General features: G+C 52.8%; 1 protein-coding gene across 7 annotated transcripts in view; it reads right to left on the reverse strand.

Moving 5' to 3' along the window:
- Positions 1 to 16,784, reverse strand: part of ARHGEF11 (Rho guanine nucleotide exchange factor 11) — a 37,466-nt gene that overhangs the window by 1,488 nt on the left and 19,194 nt on the right. For 3 of the 7 annotated variants that reach the window (XM_042440402.1, XM_042440400.1, XM_042440405.1), the window contains 29 exons: positions 16,674 to 16,748; positions 16,429 to 16,530; positions 15,435 to 15,533; positions 15,179 to 15,221; positions 14,896 to 14,992; positions 13,924 to 14,046; positions 13,280 to 13,303; positions 12,363 to 12,498; positions 12,138 to 12,237; positions 11,874 to 11,903; positions 10,665 to 10,791; positions 10,084 to 10,263; positions 9,452 to 9,499; positions 8,613 to 8,800; positions 8,063 to 8,209; positions 7,621 to 7,700; positions 7,392 to 7,517; positions 6,893 to 7,010; positions 6,557 to 6,735; positions 6,369 to 6,444; positions 5,754 to 5,924; positions 4,995 to 5,082; positions 4,736 to 4,843; positions 4,158 to 4,303; positions 3,676 to 3,936; positions 2,840 to 3,241; positions 2,046 to 2,135; positions 971 to 1,263; positions 35 to 215 (listed from right to left, as the gene is read on the reverse strand). In XM_042440402.1, coding sequence (XP_042296336.1) covers positions 35 to 215; positions 971 to 1,263; positions 2,046 to 2,135; positions 2,840 to 3,241; positions 3,676 to 3,936; positions 4,158 to 4,303; positions 4,736 to 4,843; positions 4,995 to 5,082; positions 5,754 to 5,924; positions 6,369 to 6,444; positions 6,557 to 6,735; positions 6,893 to 7,010; positions 7,392 to 7,517; positions 7,621 to 7,700; positions 8,063 to 8,209; positions 8,613 to 8,800; positions 9,452 to 9,499; positions 10,084 to 10,263; positions 10,665 to 10,791; positions 11,874 to 11,903; positions 12,138 to 12,237; positions 12,363 to 12,498; positions 13,280 to 13,303; positions 13,924 to 14,046; positions 14,896 to 14,992; positions 15,179 to 15,221; positions 15,435 to 15,533; positions 16,429 to 16,530; positions 16,674 to 16,748 — 3,838 coding nt within the window. The remainder of the gene's footprint in view (positions 1 to 34; positions 216 to 970; positions 1,264 to 2,045; positions 2,136 to 2,839; positions 3,242 to 3,675; positions 3,937 to 4,157; positions 4,304 to 4,735; positions 4,844 to 4,994; positions 5,083 to 5,753; positions 5,925 to 6,368; positions 6,445 to 6,556; positions 6,736 to 6,892; positions 7,011 to 7,391; positions 7,518 to 7,620; positions 7,701 to 8,062; positions 8,210 to 8,612; positions 8,801 to 9,451; positions 9,500 to 10,083; positions 10,264 to 10,664; positions 10,792 to 11,873; positions 11,904 to 12,137; positions 12,238 to 12,362; positions 12,499 to 13,279; positions 13,304 to 13,923; positions 14,047 to 14,895; positions 14,993 to 15,178; positions 15,222 to 15,434; positions 15,534 to 16,428; positions 16,531 to 16,673; positions 16,749 to 16,784) is intronic. The other 4 variants (XM_042440401.1, XM_042440404.1, XM_042440403.1 and 1 more) reach the window with 4 other exon arrangements.

The raw sequence follows: 16,784 nt of genomic DNA on the forward strand, positions 1-16,784 counted from the left end.
AATGGCACTGCCCAGACCAACAGGAGATACTTACTGGACTCAGCTGCCACCAAGGAGGGCGAAGAGGACGCAGGGTCGCCACTCGCTCTGGACTCTGGGTGGCCGTCGGGTGATGTCCGGCTGGGCCTGGGCAGTGTATTTCCCACAGGTGCTGTGTCCATGGCAGCCCTCCCACTTAGCGACCGTAGCAGCTGCTGGTGGGCCATTTCCACCTCCTACAAAGGAAAGGTGCCAAGGAGGAAGGAGGGTAGAAGGGAAGGGGGCTCTGAGAAGCAGGGAAGCAGGGCTGGTGGGGCCTTCCTGGCTAAAGGCAGCAAAATGTCCACTGAGCCTTGGAGGAGAACAAAAGCAGGGGGCTTTCAGGGGAGCAGAAAGGGCAGCTCACTGCCTGCAATGCAGTGCATTCCTTGTCTGCAGACAGACACCAAGGCTCACAAAGGAAGAGGACTCCCCAGCCCCTGAATATCCATTCCCATTACAGTATCTCCTGCCCTGGGCCATGTTCGCTCTTTTTCCTCACCAGCCTTCCCATCCCACAGCTGCTCCTGGGCCCACTCAGTCCTCTGGCAGGGAGTCATTTCCCTAGGCCTGTATTTTTGATGAGAATCTGGGTTAGGATAGACCTATGTGCCAGTTTACCTTCTGTTTTCTCTAACAGCTAAGCTATTAAACCCAAATTTGAAAACTGGATTGGTTTCTCAAAACTGAATGGCTGCTTTCCTGAGAAAACCTAGGATGGCTCTGCCTCCACTGGCATCCCTCATGCCCAATACACACATCCTCTGCCAGCTCCATGCCCTCCACAGCTGCCACCGTCTGATTCTTCCCACCCATCAGCCACCCTCCTATTCCTTCGCTAGGGAATCAGGTGCAAAGAGGCCCATGATGCTTTCGGAAGAGGAGCCAGAGCGGGATGGAAGAAGCACCCCAGAACCCTCTGCCTGCCTACAAGCCCTCCATCCCTCCTCACCTTTAGCCTGGTCAGCTTCACAGTCAGCTGCTCTATCGTCCGAAAGATCACATCCACATCCAGGATTGCTTGGCTGGAAGGGGAGAGGTCAGAAGGTGCTGGGCCTTCGGGGGGCTTGGGCCATGCGGCTGAGCTTTCCTTGGAGAGTCCCTGGGGGCCAGGTGATGGCCTGGTGGCAGGGGAGCTCTTGGCTTGGCAGGAGGCATTGGGCGTCTCCACAGGACCAGTGCTCCCAGCGTTGTCAGTGTGGGACTCTTCCAAGCCAACTGGCATGCTCAGGTAGAAGCAGTTTCCTAGGGGAGGAAGAAGATGGCCCATGGGATCAGGACTTGGAAGGAGGAGGGCTAATATCCTCCTCGCTCAGCCCAGGGAGGCAGGGAAGACAGGACACTCTCTTCCCAGCACTACTGGCTTTGCAGGAGAACCCTCCACCCAGCCCTTCAAGGGCATCCTCAACACCACATCCTCAACACCACATACACACACATATGGGATTCCCTCCACAAAACAAGTGACTTCCTGGAACAGCCATTGAAGATGTTGCCATCTGTACATTTTAAGTCTATAAGCAGCATTGAAGGAGAAAAATTGGGAGGTTTTGAGTGTCTTTATGTTGTCCCCAAACTCCCCTCCTCTTCATTCAGCAAACCATAAAGGAACACCACCAAGTAAGTAAAAGTTACGTAGTTGTAAAACATGCTAATCTAAAGGCAAAAAACTTCTCCATTCATAATTGTTTTTTATTGTTTAGCTACTGAACAAAGTGCTCTATTCATTGGGCAAATGGGGGAGGAGAGGCTCTGATTTGGGAAAAGGACCCACCAACTCAAACGTTTACAGCGGTTTGAAGCCAGGGGAGGGGAGCCACCCACAGAAGAGATCCAGGACAGCTGCCCCTCTGCCCTTCTTTGGGGTGGACTCTACCCTGAGGGGGCTGGAGGGATGCCCTCTGGCAATGTATAGGGCCAGGGGTAGGGATGGCTTCTCTTATGAGACAATGACAGTCACCCCCACCTTGGAAGCCTTTTATGATCCTTGAGGGGAAACAAATGGGTGGCAATGTCTTTTCCTTTACCATCTGTATTATCTGCGTCTCCAGCATCAGTTCCTGCCCAGCTGCTCTCTGGCAAGGGCAAAGCTGCGCTAGTCCCCTCCACCACCTCGGCTGTGCCAGAAACACCAAGAAGGATAGGGACATAGTGGGGGTGAGGGAGAGAGAGAAAGAGAAAGAGAAACAGAGAAAGTTACCATGATCAAAACCCCAAATTAAAACACCCAGAGAAAGCATCCAAAGAGGGCAGGAGCTGAAGGGCAGAAAGAGAAATCAGAGAGAAGGCATGGACTTCCTGCATGCAAATTACAATCAAAATCCCTGAGACTCAAGAGGGGATGAGAAGCTAAGCCCAACCAGGAGAGACCAAAGAGTAAAGGGAAGCTGGGGTTTGCAGTCCTGGGTTCAAAACCACTCCCACCAGGCCCTCTTTTTCCATCTTAAGTGCTTTGCCTCCTTTGCAGCTTCAGAATAGCCAGGGAGAAGGGAGCCAGTTTGCAGCCAGAAGTTCATCCCCCCAGTCTTTCCTATGTTCCTAACCAACATCCTTAAGATGGAGGTGGGATAGAGAGAAGGACCTCCCCAGAAGACCTCAAGCTACAGGCAGGCTCCTAAAAGGAGATGCAGTCCCTTAATCATGACTTTTAGCTGCACCTCTTTTCACCTCTTGTAAGCTGTTTTGAGTCCCAGGACTGAAGCAAAGGCAGCATATAAACCCAATCCAATCAACTCTCAGGGAGAACCTCAACTGCACCCCCATTTCTCAGAGGAGGACAATCTCTGTCAAGACCTGGACCAGCCTTGACAGGCAACCTTACCTTTCCGCACCACTTTGTAGCTGCCATGGCCCTCAGCCTCTTGGGTGGGCTCCGGGGCAAGGGGCGTCTCCGCCTCGCTCTGGACCTCGCAAGGCTCTTCCACCAGACCCTTCCCCTCCTCTTCCTCTTCCTCCTTTTCCTCCATGCCTGGGATCTCGGGGGGCCCTGCCTCCATTCCATTCTGGAGGCCCTCCGATTCCACCGGCGAGTGTCCTGCAAATTCCAAGGGACTGCCGCTCTCTGTGGGCTCCTGCGGCTCCTCCTGGCTCCCTGAGTCCTGGCTGGCCAGTGCAGAGTCCCAGTGTGGATGGGTGCCAACCACGGAGGGGGTGGGGGTCACGTCTTCATCAGGGTCCCGGCAGGGGAGGAAGCTGCACAACAGCAGGTGGCGAAGGGTTTCCACTGCAAGAGGAAGAAGAGACGCATGAGGAAGACCAAGAACAAGAGCGTGGGTTATGAACGTGGGCCCTGTAAAAGCGTCCTCCAGCAACATTCTCCTTTCTTTCTCTCTTCTCTCCTTCACTCACCGTGCAAGAATGCACGCCAAGCACAGGCCTCTGTCATTCCCATCCGCCCCTCCTTCCCTCCAAGGAAAAGGAGAAATGAGGAGAAAATTCACAGAGGTGCAGGATCTGCTGCCACTTTCCAAAGCCATTGCCACAGAGAGAGGACCCTTGGCGGTTCTCCTCAGGCACAGGCCCCCAACCCAGCAAGGGCTGCCCTCTCCCTTCAGCCCAAGGCAGAAGCAGTCCAGGCTCCGGCAGGGATACCGAGGCCGCAGGAGAATCGGAACCCTGGAAGAGATTCCCCGAGAGAAAGCCGGCAGGGAGTCTCACCGTCTTCCAGGGCCGACTCAGCCAGGCTCTCCAAAAAGGCAGGGGGCTCGTGAGGAGGCAGCTGCAAGGGTTGGTCGGGCTCCAGCCTCTCCCCCAGAGGAAGGTCCTCCATGGGGAGCAGTGGGGAGGCAGCAGATGGCTGGCCTTCCTCTTCTTCCTTCTCCTCCTCCTCTTCTTCCTCCTTCTCTTCTTCCTCGCTGCCTATCACCTCCGCTGGGACAGGATGCCTCTCCTCAAGAAGGACATCCATTGGGGTCTCATCTGTGGAGCAATTGGCGAAGGAAACGTCATAGAACCAGAGGCATCATTCTCCAACCACCCCTTTCTAATATTTCCAGATTGGGGGGAACTGCAGGGTATCCTAGGAGGGAAGCTGGCAGGGATGAGGGTCTTCCCCTCCTCTTCCCTTCTCTCTTGCAGGGCAGAAGGGGTATTCCCAGAATGCCTTGCACCTTTGCAAGGCCTTGGATCAGCCTGTTCACCTGAACCTCCCGCTGTGGCTTCTTCTTCCTCCTCCTCCACCTCCGGCTCCGGCTCCTGTTCCTCCTCCTCCTCTTCTGCATCTTGGCTGGAGGCGCAGCTGTCCTGGGTCAGGTTCGAGGAGATGTCAGCATCCTGGAGCACCAGACTGAGGGAGGGAGGAAGGAAAGAGGAAGAGGAAGCTGGACTATTGAGCATGCCAACTGCTTTCTATCCACAGCAATGATGCCTTCAGGAAGTGTCACCCTCAACCCCACCACCTAGCATAGAAGCAATACCCTCCAGTGCTATTTGTGCCCAGCAATTCAGAGGAGCCATCAGCTACTACACCTGATAGCTATGCTGCCACTGTCATTATTGTAATTCCCATCTTTCTCCCTCCTGTAAAATCTGTCTAATCTTGAACCCTGGCTGTATAAATGTCCCCAATCCCCTGCCCCAACAGAGGCCCATTGGCTCGGATACACTAAGCTTAGGGGCACCTCCTGAGCCACCCTCCTCTGCACAAGAGACCCTCCTCCTCTCCGCCATGTCATCCTATTCACTTGGGGTAGGAGAGCATTGGGAGTTTCTTCCTCACCCAGATGGGGCTGCCTGGGGCAGAGGCACCTCCTGGGAGTGGCGCTTAGAGGGCAGAGTGGCGTTCCGCGTGGCATTCTTCACAGCCTCGTCCAGAAGCTCCATCCACCTGCCAAGCAAAGAGGGAGATGCTCTCTAAAAAGGCCTGGAAGGGAATTCCACAGCCCTCCTCAGGAACACCCCCTCAGCTCCTACAGACACTGCATTGCACTCCTCCACTCCCAATCTTTCCCCACTGCCTCTGTACATTAAAACCTTACATGTTCTTCTCCGACGACGTTGAGGCGACTAGCTCATAGATCTGAGGCCCCAGTTCAGAAGTGCAGATGATGAAGAGCGCTCGCTTATCTGTTGGGAGAAGGAAGGGCAAAGGGGGTGAGGGAAGCACAAGGCAACCAGCCCTTCCAGCTCACAGCCTTGAAGCTCTATAGACTGACCAGGGAAAGATTTCATGCATCTTCCGCATGCAGGATTTGTACCCTGGGTGTGTGGGAGCATATTCCCCTCCCCATTACATCTTGCTTTGCTCCCACATCGGTGCTCAAGGCAGCTCACAACCACTGAAAAACACAGTAACGCTAAAGAGCCATTAATAAAAAAGTTAAAACGCAATTAAATTAGCCTTTCATTTAAAAAACCACATGTTTAAAACACAAATTAAAAGCAGTTCCAGAAACACATTTAAAACATATTAAGAACCAAAAGTTTTTGCCTGCCGAGGGAAGGAGAGTAAGGACAGGGCCGTTCTGGCCTCCCTAGGGAGGGCATTCCCAGAGTCAAGGGCAGACATTGAGTAAAGTTGTTTGGATAGAAGCATTTCCATCACAGTAAATACACAACCTGGTGTTCCTTTTGCTCATAAGGTGATGCAGAGGAACATCTTCTAACCTGTCACACTAAGTGAAGCGAAGCCAGGGTTGGGGGCTCTGCTTTGCTCGGAGCTGGGCAAGAGGGCTGCTGGGCTACACAAGATGGAGGACCAGGTGCATAGTTCATGCAGAGGGCCAGGCTCCCCTTACCTGTGGCTACGGAGCGGATGAGGACTGAGTTGAGCTTGAGGACAGGGCTGAAGGTCTGCTTGGTGTCCGAGGAGCCCAGTGTCATCTTGCTGTGGCACTTCAGGACCAGCTTCTCATCCTGTCGCTGGAGGAGCACCAGGAGATCCTCCAGAAGCAGGACGTGCAGATCTGCTGGATGGAGAGAATGGGAAGAAGGAAAGAAAGGAGGGAGGGAAAGGACCCAGTGAGCATCTCTGTTGTTGAGCTGCTTCAAGTGTCTGACCCCTCAAAGGCATCCAAAATTTGGGGGGGGGGGGCGCAAGGGGCAACATTTAGATTGCAATTGTGTGCATCAGTTGAATTTTGAAGCATCCAGCATGAGCCATGATTGTCACAGACAAGCCTACAGCCATTCTCTTTTATTATTACATATATCACTGCACACTTTGATGTTCAAATGGCTGAATGCAGTTTAATGTTCAAATCACTGTTCGATCTTGCTGTATTTCAAATCTATTGTTTCCCCAGCAGATCACTTTATTAGGATTGATAGAAAAGCACAATTAAAGCAAGAGAGGGTGTTCCCACCCGCAAACCCAGTTCCCCCTGAGCCAGTTCCAGGCATCGGTTACAGACCCACAGTCTTGTCTTTGCTGATGCGCCAACTCAGGAGTCCCTCGTGGATCATGCGCCGGCTTCGGAGATCAAGATTCTGATCAGAGAAAGCAGAAAAAGAAGCATTTTCAAGAGGAAAGGGCATACAATCAGGGCAGAAGCGGCCCAGGCAGCAGGTGAAGGAAAGGCTGAGGGAAGGCTGGCCCTACCTTGAACTCAGCTGCCAAGGGGTTGCTGGTCCTCTCCAAAGAGGTTGTGTCCAGGCGCTTCTGGTAGGCCTCCAGGCGATGCTGGTTCTCCACCCGCTTCACCGCCTCGTTCACATACCTGAGGATCTGGCGGCACTGATCTCTGGCCCGGCACAGCTTCCTGTGCTCTAAGGCAGAGTCTGATGACACAAAGATGTGGGGAGAAGGCTGCTGAGACCTTGGAATGGCAAATGTATGCCTGGCCCACAACCTGCGGCCCACAACCTGCGAAGGCCAGGAAAGGTGGTGGGAGAGGGCAGGAGAGTTATCTTGGAGAACATCTTCAAGCAGACATACCCTGGGTGTGTTTGATGATGTTCTCCAGCAGCAGCGGATACTTGGTCAAGCGCTGCATCTCCGAGATGATGAGGTCTTTCAGCTGAAGCCGGCGGCACTGTGGGTTGCTCTCAGCCTCCTGGCAAGGCAGAGGGAGAGAGGGAGAAAGACAATCAGCCCCAAAACAACCCTAGAATCCAGCTTTAAAACAATGACTGCTACATGGAACAGCATTGTTTTCGCTTCCCACCAGAAGGTTTTAAAAGGTGGGTCCAAGCTAACTTTCTTGGGCAGAGATCTCCACAGTCAAGGCGCTGCTGCAGAGAAAGCCCTGCTATGCAAACCCACTGGCCTAATTTCATGAGGCGTTGGGACATGGGGCAATGGGGCCTCCTCTGAAATGCACCTTCCCAGCACTCTGATCGTACTCCAACACACATCAGCCAAGGGGAACCACCTGGCCTTACTCTGGCCCCCAGCCCCAGATGAAAGCAGGGCAGGTTCCCCCACTGCAGCCCACCTGCATGAAGAGTTGGAACCGTGCTTCCTTCCGCTTCTTAGTCTTGATCAACTCCAGGGCTGCCGACTGGAAAGTGCAGAAGTCAGCAGCCACTTGCTGGATCTCCTCACAAGCAGCTCCATCAAACTGGGATAAGCGGAAGAGGGAGAACAGCTGGATTAATCTTGGGGCCCTCAAGAAGTCAGATGAAAGGCCTAACCACTCCCCCATAAGCCCCCCAGAGGGTTACCCGAGAGAGCATGAGGTCCCCGATTTCTTTGATGATCGGGCCTTCCTCTCGAAGCTTCTTCATCGCTTCTGACAGAGAATCTGAAGGAGGGAAGTGACCAAGGTGGAGGGTAGCGAAGGAGAGCAGAACAGGGAAAGAATGAAAGGTCAGCCCAGCCAAAACTGTGTGCCCTCCAGTACAAAGCTGCCCATCATCCTCACTCAGCTTTACGCCTCTGTTTCAAAACCCCCAAAGGAGAGTCCACCATTCTCTGAGGGAGATGATAGAGTGGAGGGTGAGAGGTCCATCTTCCACCCAAGCAATAACCAGGGCTGACTTTGCTTAGCATCCAAGATTACACAGGGATCTGGTGCCTTCGAGGAATTTGGAGTGTTTGCTAGGGTATTTTAAAACTCTGTCTCACCACATCTCTCCCAGCTCCCAGTGAGGGAAGGAGACTTACTGTGGACCTCTATGACCTCTGGGAGGTTTGGGAAGAGCAGGGCCAGTTCCTCCCGAGAGAGGAGATTCTCCTTCTTCATGCGCTGGTAGAAGAGGACGTCCAGCACGCGCAGGATCCGCAGGTGGGAAGCCTCTGTCACAAAGAGCTCTGGGCAAAAAGGGAGAGGGAAGACCCGCTGCTTTACCAGGCAGATGCAGCCCCATCCACTAGGCAGGGGTATGTCTCCAAAAGGGGCCAGTAGTCTCTGGAAAGGATGTGGCTAAGAAAACACTCCAGCCTTTGAGAAAGGGGAAATATCCCCTTTAAAAGCTTCCAACACCCAATAAGGCCATCTTGAGGAAGGGGAGATGGCTATCTGGGAAACACCAGGAACTGGATAGTGACCCCCCAAAGGGCTGGGTTTTCCTCTACTTTGCCCTGCAGAGATTTAACCTGGAATCTCCCCTTTTGCAGCTTTAGCAAGGGAAAGCTGTCCCCACCTGTTCATCCTCCTACCAGGACACCAAGAACAGTCCATGCTTCTCCACACAGAAACAGAAGCCTTGCTCACCATTGATGACTTCCTGGCGGTCCACCTCTCGCTGCGGCAGAGATGCCACGACCTCCCTGCCAACCGTGTGCTGCCAGTTCTGTGCGTCCGGCTCCAGCTCCAGGTCCGAGAGCAGACCCAGTTCATCCTCCAGCAGGTTGGGGAGGAAGACGTCTGTGCTGAAACCCAGGTTGGGGGACTCGATGCTCCTGTAGGTGCAAAGAGGGCAAGATACCAGAAGGGAGTCTACCAAGGGGATCCTCCATGCAAGCTCCCTCAGAGGATGCCTACAGGTCTCTGGCCTTCAAGGGTTCATGTGGATCCGGGAGGAGTAGGGACTTCTAATGGAGAAATGGATGGGGTTTTTTGGTGTTCGAAACACTAAGCAACTTACAAGTGCCTGGACCTGTGTGGAAATACTATAGGTTTTTTCATTAGGTGCACCCAGATTCTCTACCATACCTTATGCTCACAGCTTGCAAAAGTTCCTTTTCTTGCTTATTGCTAGGGTACTATGAATTCGAGGTGTGCAAAAGAAGCACTTTCGAGCTCCATCTATTTACTCCATTTTCCAAGAGGGACGGAGGTTCTCTCTGGGCAAGGCAGGATGGCTGGAGCCAAAGCCTCTTTCACACATCAGAGGACACTGGAGGGTCTTAACATGCTAAGTTTCAGAGCCACCCCATCCTGAAGTCCCAAACAGGACCACAAAGGGTTGCCCGCACAGATGTGGGATCACAGGGGTGCTGCAGCTTCAGGGCCGTCATTCTGAGCTTCTAGCCATGTGGCTAAGCAAAGAGCAAGCTCCCCATCGCCCATGGAAAAGTGTCCCCATGCCCCCAAAACAAAAAGAAGCTCACCTGCGCCCCATTTTGGGAGTGTAGGGAGGGGTGGGATTTTCCAGGGACCTGGAGGAACAAGAAGAGCATTAGAAGGTCAGCCATACCACCTCTGTTCAGCATCTCTTCCTCCCAGGCATCCAGTCTGACAGGACATGATAAGGAAAACAGAACTGGTATGCATGCGTGTATACACTCATCCACACACAGATGGCTCCACAATTCTGGACAAGCAGAGGGGAGCCCACGATAACAAAAAGGCTGGACATGAACTGAATGGCCACTAAAATGGCTTTTCTGCCACCAATTTCAGAACATGGTTTCAGAACACAAGAGTGTTGCATGCCATAAACAGTTCCAACAGGGACTCCCATACCCAGCAGAGAGAGGAGTCTGCAACTGGGTAAGGCAGTGGAAGGATCAATACAATGAACGTGTTAAAATTTGCATGCTTTTGTCACCAGTCTGAGAACTGGCGGACATTTAGTTTAGCAATTAAACAGACACAACTTTTGATGATGTTTCCTATGAAGATTAAACAAATTAAAGTGAGGCACTGGAAGATGTAAGATTAGATTTCTGTCTTCTTGGATAGATGCTGCATATCAATGTTTTCTTTTTAACGTAAGTATGATTTTTAAAAACGTCCCTACCTGGCGGAGAGGCTGGAGGCCGATGAGGAGGCCGACTGGTGGAGGCGGGTGGCCTCTGCAGCTGCGTCCATGTCCACATCGCTCCGGGATCGGGGCACATTATCAGCCTTCCGCAGCCGTTTGAGCTCCTCTCGGCCCTTCAGGCTCTCTGACCGGCCAAGCTTGACCTCGGACCTGGAACTGAAGCCATGGGATCAGACGGGGCCAGGCAGGGAAGGAGGAAAAAGGAAGGAGATGTGAGTCCTAGGGATCCCAGAGGGGTCCCACCTCCCAAAGACACTGCTGCTGGGTTTGCACACTCTTTCAGGCCTCCCTGTGGCACAGTCTTGGACTTCAACTCCCAGAATCCCTGGCCTTGGCCTTGCTGGTTGGGGCTTCTGGGAGATGAAACATAAAACATCTGGAGAGCAAAAGACGGGAAGAACTAATGGAACAGTCGCAATGGGGACAAATTAAACACCAAAGCCTGGAAGAGAGGATGTTTGATGTGCCTCGAATTCTCCCTCCAAACCTGCCCACCCGCAGGCTCCTAGTCGGCCACCCCCAGCCCAGCCTGGCTCAGCCCAACTCTTGCCTCCTACCTTTCTGCCTCCAGGAGGTCTTCAGGGAAGCTCCCAGTGGAGAGGCGCTGGAGGTCTGGCTCCTGAGAGTCATAATGCTGGTTGTTCTCAAAGTGCTGGATGATGTTCCTCACGTTGCCTGGCTTAACTGCTCCAAGGAAGGGAGAGAAAGCAAGCTGTTAGCCAGCCTCCTGCTCTCTCTGCTAGGGGCTCAACAGCCACAGGGCCTCCGGGAAGAACCAGGCTGTCCTCATAGAGGGCCTGAGGACAGAGCTTGGAAGAAGCTGCTTTTTTAAGACTACATGGCCCCAAATCCCCTGGAATCCTGGGGAATGCTGAAAAGAAGGAAGTGGCTTCTCAGAGCCCTGGCCTAATGTGCCTGGCCTGTCACTTTGGGAGCCGCAGCAGAGCTGATCATGATTCTTTTGCCAAAGCTTCTCCGCAAGCAAGTGAAGAGGGGTAAAGGGGCTCCGTTTGCCTCCTCCCTCCCTTGCGCCAGTCTCCCACTAACCCAGGCTTTGCGGTTGGGGGCAGAAGGACTGTGGATCCCTCAAGGCCTGAAACACCTAACTGAACCCTCCCCATGACCATCACCTCCAAGCTGCAGCCTCTTACAGCTTCCACAGAATGCCCTGAGTCTGTGAGCCTCCAGAAACCAAACAGAATGAAACAGGAGGGAAACATCAGAGGGGAAGCATGTTCTCAAAAATGGCATGACATCAAGGAAGCGCATCTAAACAGAGGCAGCAGGAGGAAGAGTAGGAGTAGGAGTGAGGAAGACCTCTCCATTGCGCGGAGGGGTGTCTGGATGTTTACTGGCGTGACAGAGCCGAGGAGAGGAGCGTTTGTGTCAGCTTCAGGGCATGTCTCTTCCCAGGCTCTTTGCTGGGGAACTGAGGTGAGAACAGCAGCCAGACTAGAAAGGAACGTCACCCATTTATTACCACTAAGGGACCCAAGGATGTTTTTGGAGAAGTAGCACAGCAGGTGCAGATAACAGGGCAACTGTTTGCTAAGGCAGAAAATCCTGGACTTGAATGGTAAACAGATGCTGGAGAAAGCAAGCGCAAGGCCTTTGGCAGTGGCACAAGGGCCCATGGCCTTCCTCTGAAACGGCAGCCCTGGAACCTAACACCTTCTTTGGATCAAATAAGCAACGGCAAGAGGAAGAGGAGGAAGAGGAGGAAAAAAAGCTATGGGTAGGATGGGTGGGCGAGGTTTTGTTTTTACCTTCAACAGGGGACAAAGGGACATGAAATGCTGAAAAGAAAAACAAAATGGAATGTCAAAATCAAGCTGGCACAGCACCAATGGGAGACCACACAAGCGATATCAAAGGGAAGGAAATACCATCAAAGGAGGGGAGCCTGGCAGAACCCACCCAAAACCCCACTTGAGGAATGAAGGTCTCAGGTCCTCCCCCTTCTAAAGGGAACAAAGGGGTCAGTGCCATGAATGCACCGAGAGCACCAGCCCCACCATTCCCAGACTCACTGCTCTGAGAGGAGCTTTTGGGCTTCCCAATGTACTTGAGGATAGGGTTACGCTTCTTGTCCTCTGCCAGGGCCTCCTTGTCTTTCTTGGTGCTGCTGCTCTGTTGAGCCAGGAAAGGAGGAAGAGGAGGAGGAAAAGGAGGACAGTGAGGAGAGGCACACACACCAGGCAAGGCCAGAGGCCACACTCCCTAGCACATCTCACCCCCATCACATACACACACACCTTCTTGGTCTTGGGGAAGAAGGGCAGCCACTTGTCCTTCTCCTGGGACTTCTCCACAACGCTGACTGGGCGAGACTCCCGCGGGCGGATGCCGGCATGGCTCATGTAGGTGTTCAGGGCAAAGCTCATGGGAGAACTGGGCGAGGGCAGAGGAACAGAAGGGGGCAGCAGTTGCACCACCAGTCTAGCCAGCCTGAGGCCCAAATTCAGAGGGAGACATGATGCCACCCTGCAGCAAGACTCCCAAAACAGAGGGCAGTCCATTCCTTTTCTTCTCTGAGGGAGACAGGCACAGACTCATCTGCCCCATCCTTCCAGGGAGGGAAGCTCTCAGTGGTCCCTCAACCCCTGACAACAGCGATGCATGCACTATGCCAGAAGTGCCCACGATGAGACAGAATAATTCTGGCCTGACTCTGCCCTTGAGGAGGAAAACATGTGTGCGCACCCCCAACTCCTTCCACAGTTGCCTCACTGACCCCAAATGGGAAATGGACATATGGACCAATCCATTCTCAGCAACAAAAACTCCCTGTGAAAAACAAGGCTTGAAGACCACCCCTCAAATAAAGGGCCAGTTAGCCAAGAGTACCAAAAGCTTCTCTATTCCTAGCCACATTTGTGATCCTCCAATCCACTAGAACCCTGTTAGCACCTATATTTCTAGGCCTTGTCTCTTCCCACAATCAAAACGGAAGGCCCAAATTCTAGAGGTAAAATCATACAAACATACGCATATGTATGTGTGTGTACACACACACACACACACACACACACACGTGGTGACTAAGCCAGAGCAGAAAAAGTCAAGCCAAAAAGTCTAGACACAGCAGAGACCTCCCCTTCCTCTGATCATAAGAATACCAGCTGGACCGAAGACAGCAACTCTGGCAGCCAAATTCAAGAGCTCCACTCACCTTCTGTCCTCTTCATATTTTGAGCTGAAGTGACAAGAAGAAGAAGAAACGCATTAAACACATTCTCCTGCCCACCTAGCCCATTCAGTTCAGCCCTTCAACCCACTCCAAAATGCCACCTAGGCTGTTGCTATTTCAGCATGGCATCCCAGGGGAGAGAAAGAGCGGTGAGGGCACTCCAGATGGCTACTAGGGCCACCTCAGATGTGTAGGCCTCTCATGGCAACCCGCAGCCAACTCCAAATGAGACACTACAGCAGGCAGCACCCTCTCCACATTCTGCCAAGCTGTCCACCAGCAGGAAGGCCTTCCGTGGCAAACACATTTGCTGCGTGGGCACTCCCAACGCCCGGCTCAAACAAATTCTGCATCTCACAGAGTCATCCTGGCTTGCAGCCATGCTGTTGCCTCTCAGCGGAGGATTGTCTTTAGCTTCTCCTCAACCAAGAAAAAGCACCAGCCATCAAGCAAAGCAGAAGCCCATCCCCTCACCCCCCAGGCTCCTCTCTGGGTCAACCTTCCCCACCACCCTCAGCTGAACATCATCCCAAGATGGCACAAGCAGGGTGTCCCTTCCCAATTGCTCCCAGTATCCTTAACCCCCCCCCCCCCCAACCCCTCTTTCCAGTTCCACACACACTCACAGGATGTCCCCAAGCTGAGTGATCTGCTTCTCAGCCACCTGGCGCTCCTTCTGGGGGTCTCCATCCAGTTCAAGCAGGTCATTCTCCCCATAGAGGCTCCCCAGCCCCATGGTTCGCTTTGTCCTGAAAGCAAAGAGATGGGTCCTTTCCCACACACTTCGCTGCCCGGGTGCATTCACCCTCAAGGAATCCTGCCTTTCTCCCAGGTCTCAAGGGGGCTTGGAACGGCCATTAAACAAAAACACTGCGGTCCCATGACAACTGTGCACATCCCAATCCTTTCCCCCGTCATTTTTTACAACTCTTGAAAGCAAATCATTGCCTGGAGAAGGCCTGACCCTAAAGAACACCTGGCAAGTCCCTAGAATAACTGATCATAAATAGGCATCAGCTGGAAAAAGGCTTCCCCACTGTGGACATGTGGGAAAGAGACAGGAAAGACCTATGGACAATTGAGAAAGAGGGAGAAAGGAGAATGCCTCTTCTAACACTGTGCCAGATAGGGCTGCTTCCTTAGGAGCTTCGGTTGTTCTTAACTTATGGCAAGTGAACTCCTGCTTCTAGTGACCCTCCAAGTGAGAGACCTCCAAGTTTGCTCAGGTCTTGAGAACCCTCAGGGCAGCAATCCTGGCTCCTTGGGCTGAGTCAATCCACCTGCAAGGCATTCTTCCTCTCCCTGCTCCACTCTCCCTTGCCAAGTATCACTGTGCTTCTCATTTCAAAAAACTGTTGTTGCTTTTCATCTGTTGCTGGGTTTGTTAGGGAGTCACTCCATAAATTAATGAAAAACAATCTAGATTTGTCAGGTTGTGAAAGGCTTGAGTCATGCTGCATTTTTAAAAATGAAGCCAGCTACAAGGCGGTGTAATCCAATCTCCAAGCAGTCGGGCCTCTCAGCTCCCACGCAAGGTGCTCTGGCTTGTTCTGGAGCACAAAAGAAAAGGAGGGTTCTCTCCTTTGAAACAGGCTCACCTGTAGTCCTGGATCTGCTCCTGGATCTCAGGCATGACAGCTCCTTGCAGCTCCAGGAAAGCATTCCGGAGATCTTCCCCGTTCCGCAGGCGAGAATCTGGAGGAGATGCCCAAAGGAAGGGCAGGCAGTTAAGGGCCACCCCAAGGGTCTCAATAGAGTGGCCTGGCCATACAAGAGGGAGTGCCGCTCTTTGGCTACCTCTTGGGGGGCTCTCTGGAGCCGCCATAATCTGCCCAGAGTAGCCCTTGGCCTGAATACTCCTGTGCCCAGTGAGTGACTCACCTATTTCAGCCAATAACTGATCTGACACTTTGACCCTCAGAGGCTGAAGGAGGAGGAAAAGAAAAGACAAGACAGGACTCAGCCATGGGGGAATGGCCTCATAAAGCCCTCCAGAAGCCTCCCTCCCTCCAGCCATCCCACATGGGCAATGCTACAATCCATACACCTCTCCTACAGCTGACACAACACTGCACCAAAACCACCAGCAGGAGCCACACCACCCGCTGCCAAAGCCTCACCCACAACAAGAGCTCACCGCAGTTTTGTCCAGGAAGATGTTCCAGATGTCCTTCCCAAGCCCTCGGGCCTCCTTGGGATTCATCTGCTGGTAAACGTCTACACACAAGTACAAGAGCTGCAAGGGGAGAAGGAGAGAGAGAGGAAGCAGGAAGGAAGAAGAGGAGTAAGAGTCAAAGCGAGTGACCGCTGGCACAGAGCGAGGAAAGACAACAAGGGTGATGAAATGCCCACAAGAGAGGGAAGAAAGAGGAAGGAGGCCAGGAAAGGTATCCTCAGCACAGAGGAGAGAGGCAAGGGCATGCCTGGGAGGGGAATGGGCTGCTTCGGAGGGTGGCTGGCTCTGGTCCCCTGGAGGTCTTTGAACAGAGGTCAGAGGGGATGCTTTAGTGGGGATTCCTGCATGTCATTATGGGGTTGGAACAGATGACCCTTAAGGCCCCAATTCTGAGACTGTACTCTAAGCCCAATGCCAGGTCTGAATGCAAATCTCACCGGGGTAAACAGTGGGTGGAAGGTTATCCTTATACCCTTATTGCTCTTTTATGTCTTCAAGTTGTTTCTGACTTACAGCAACCCTAAGGCAAATCTATCCCAAGATTTTCTTCGCAAGATTTGTTCAGAAGAGGTTTGCCATTGCCTTCCCCTAAGACTGAGAGAGTGTGACTCTGGTCAGCCCTGTGGGCTTCCATGGCTGACCATAGAGCGATCCGAACCCTGGCCTCTTGGAGTCATAATCCAATGCCCAAACCACTACACCACACTAACTCTCTTTATACCCTTACACCCCAAATATTTATTCTCTCCTCACTGTGGCTGCCCAGCTGTTCAGCTCTGCATCTCTCTCTCTGTTTCCCCAAGTCCTGGCCTTGCAAACACTGCCTCTTTTCCTGAAAATGTTGCACTTTGAAGCTGGCAGCCTATCTTGCACGCAGCATTTGGTTTCCCTGGACTCAGTGTAAACTTCCCACCACCCAGCCCAGAACAAGCAAGGAATCCCACTGGGGCCATACCAGGGGACTTGGGTCTGCCTGAGAAAAGATATATCGCAGGAACACTCCCAGGTGAGCCAAGCGTGTCTTCAGCTTCCCCAGATCCTGGAAGAGGGAGTCACACTAGGATGGAGGGGAAAGAAAACACACACAAGCATCATGATGTGAAGCAGAGAAGCGAGAGATGCTGCATCTCTCCAGGAGCTTGAAGGGAGCTTCCAGACCCCAAAATCTTTTCCTACCGATGTCTAGGGAGGGAACTCTACCTCGTTGTTAAAGTATCCCGGATCGTAATCCTCCTCAGGAGCAATGATGAGAGGCCTCCCACTCCGGTCCAAGCCCTGCAGGAGGGAATTGAAAAGCCATCAGAACAACAA

This window comes from Sceloporus undulatus, chromosome 9, assembly GCF_019175285.1.
Source record: "Sceloporus undulatus isolate JIND9_A2432 ecotype Alabama chromosome 9, SceUnd_v1.1, whole genome shotgun sequence".
NCBI classification, from domain to species: Eukaryota; Metazoa; Chordata; class Lepidosauria; order Squamata; family Phrynosomatidae; genus Sceloporus; species Sceloporus undulatus.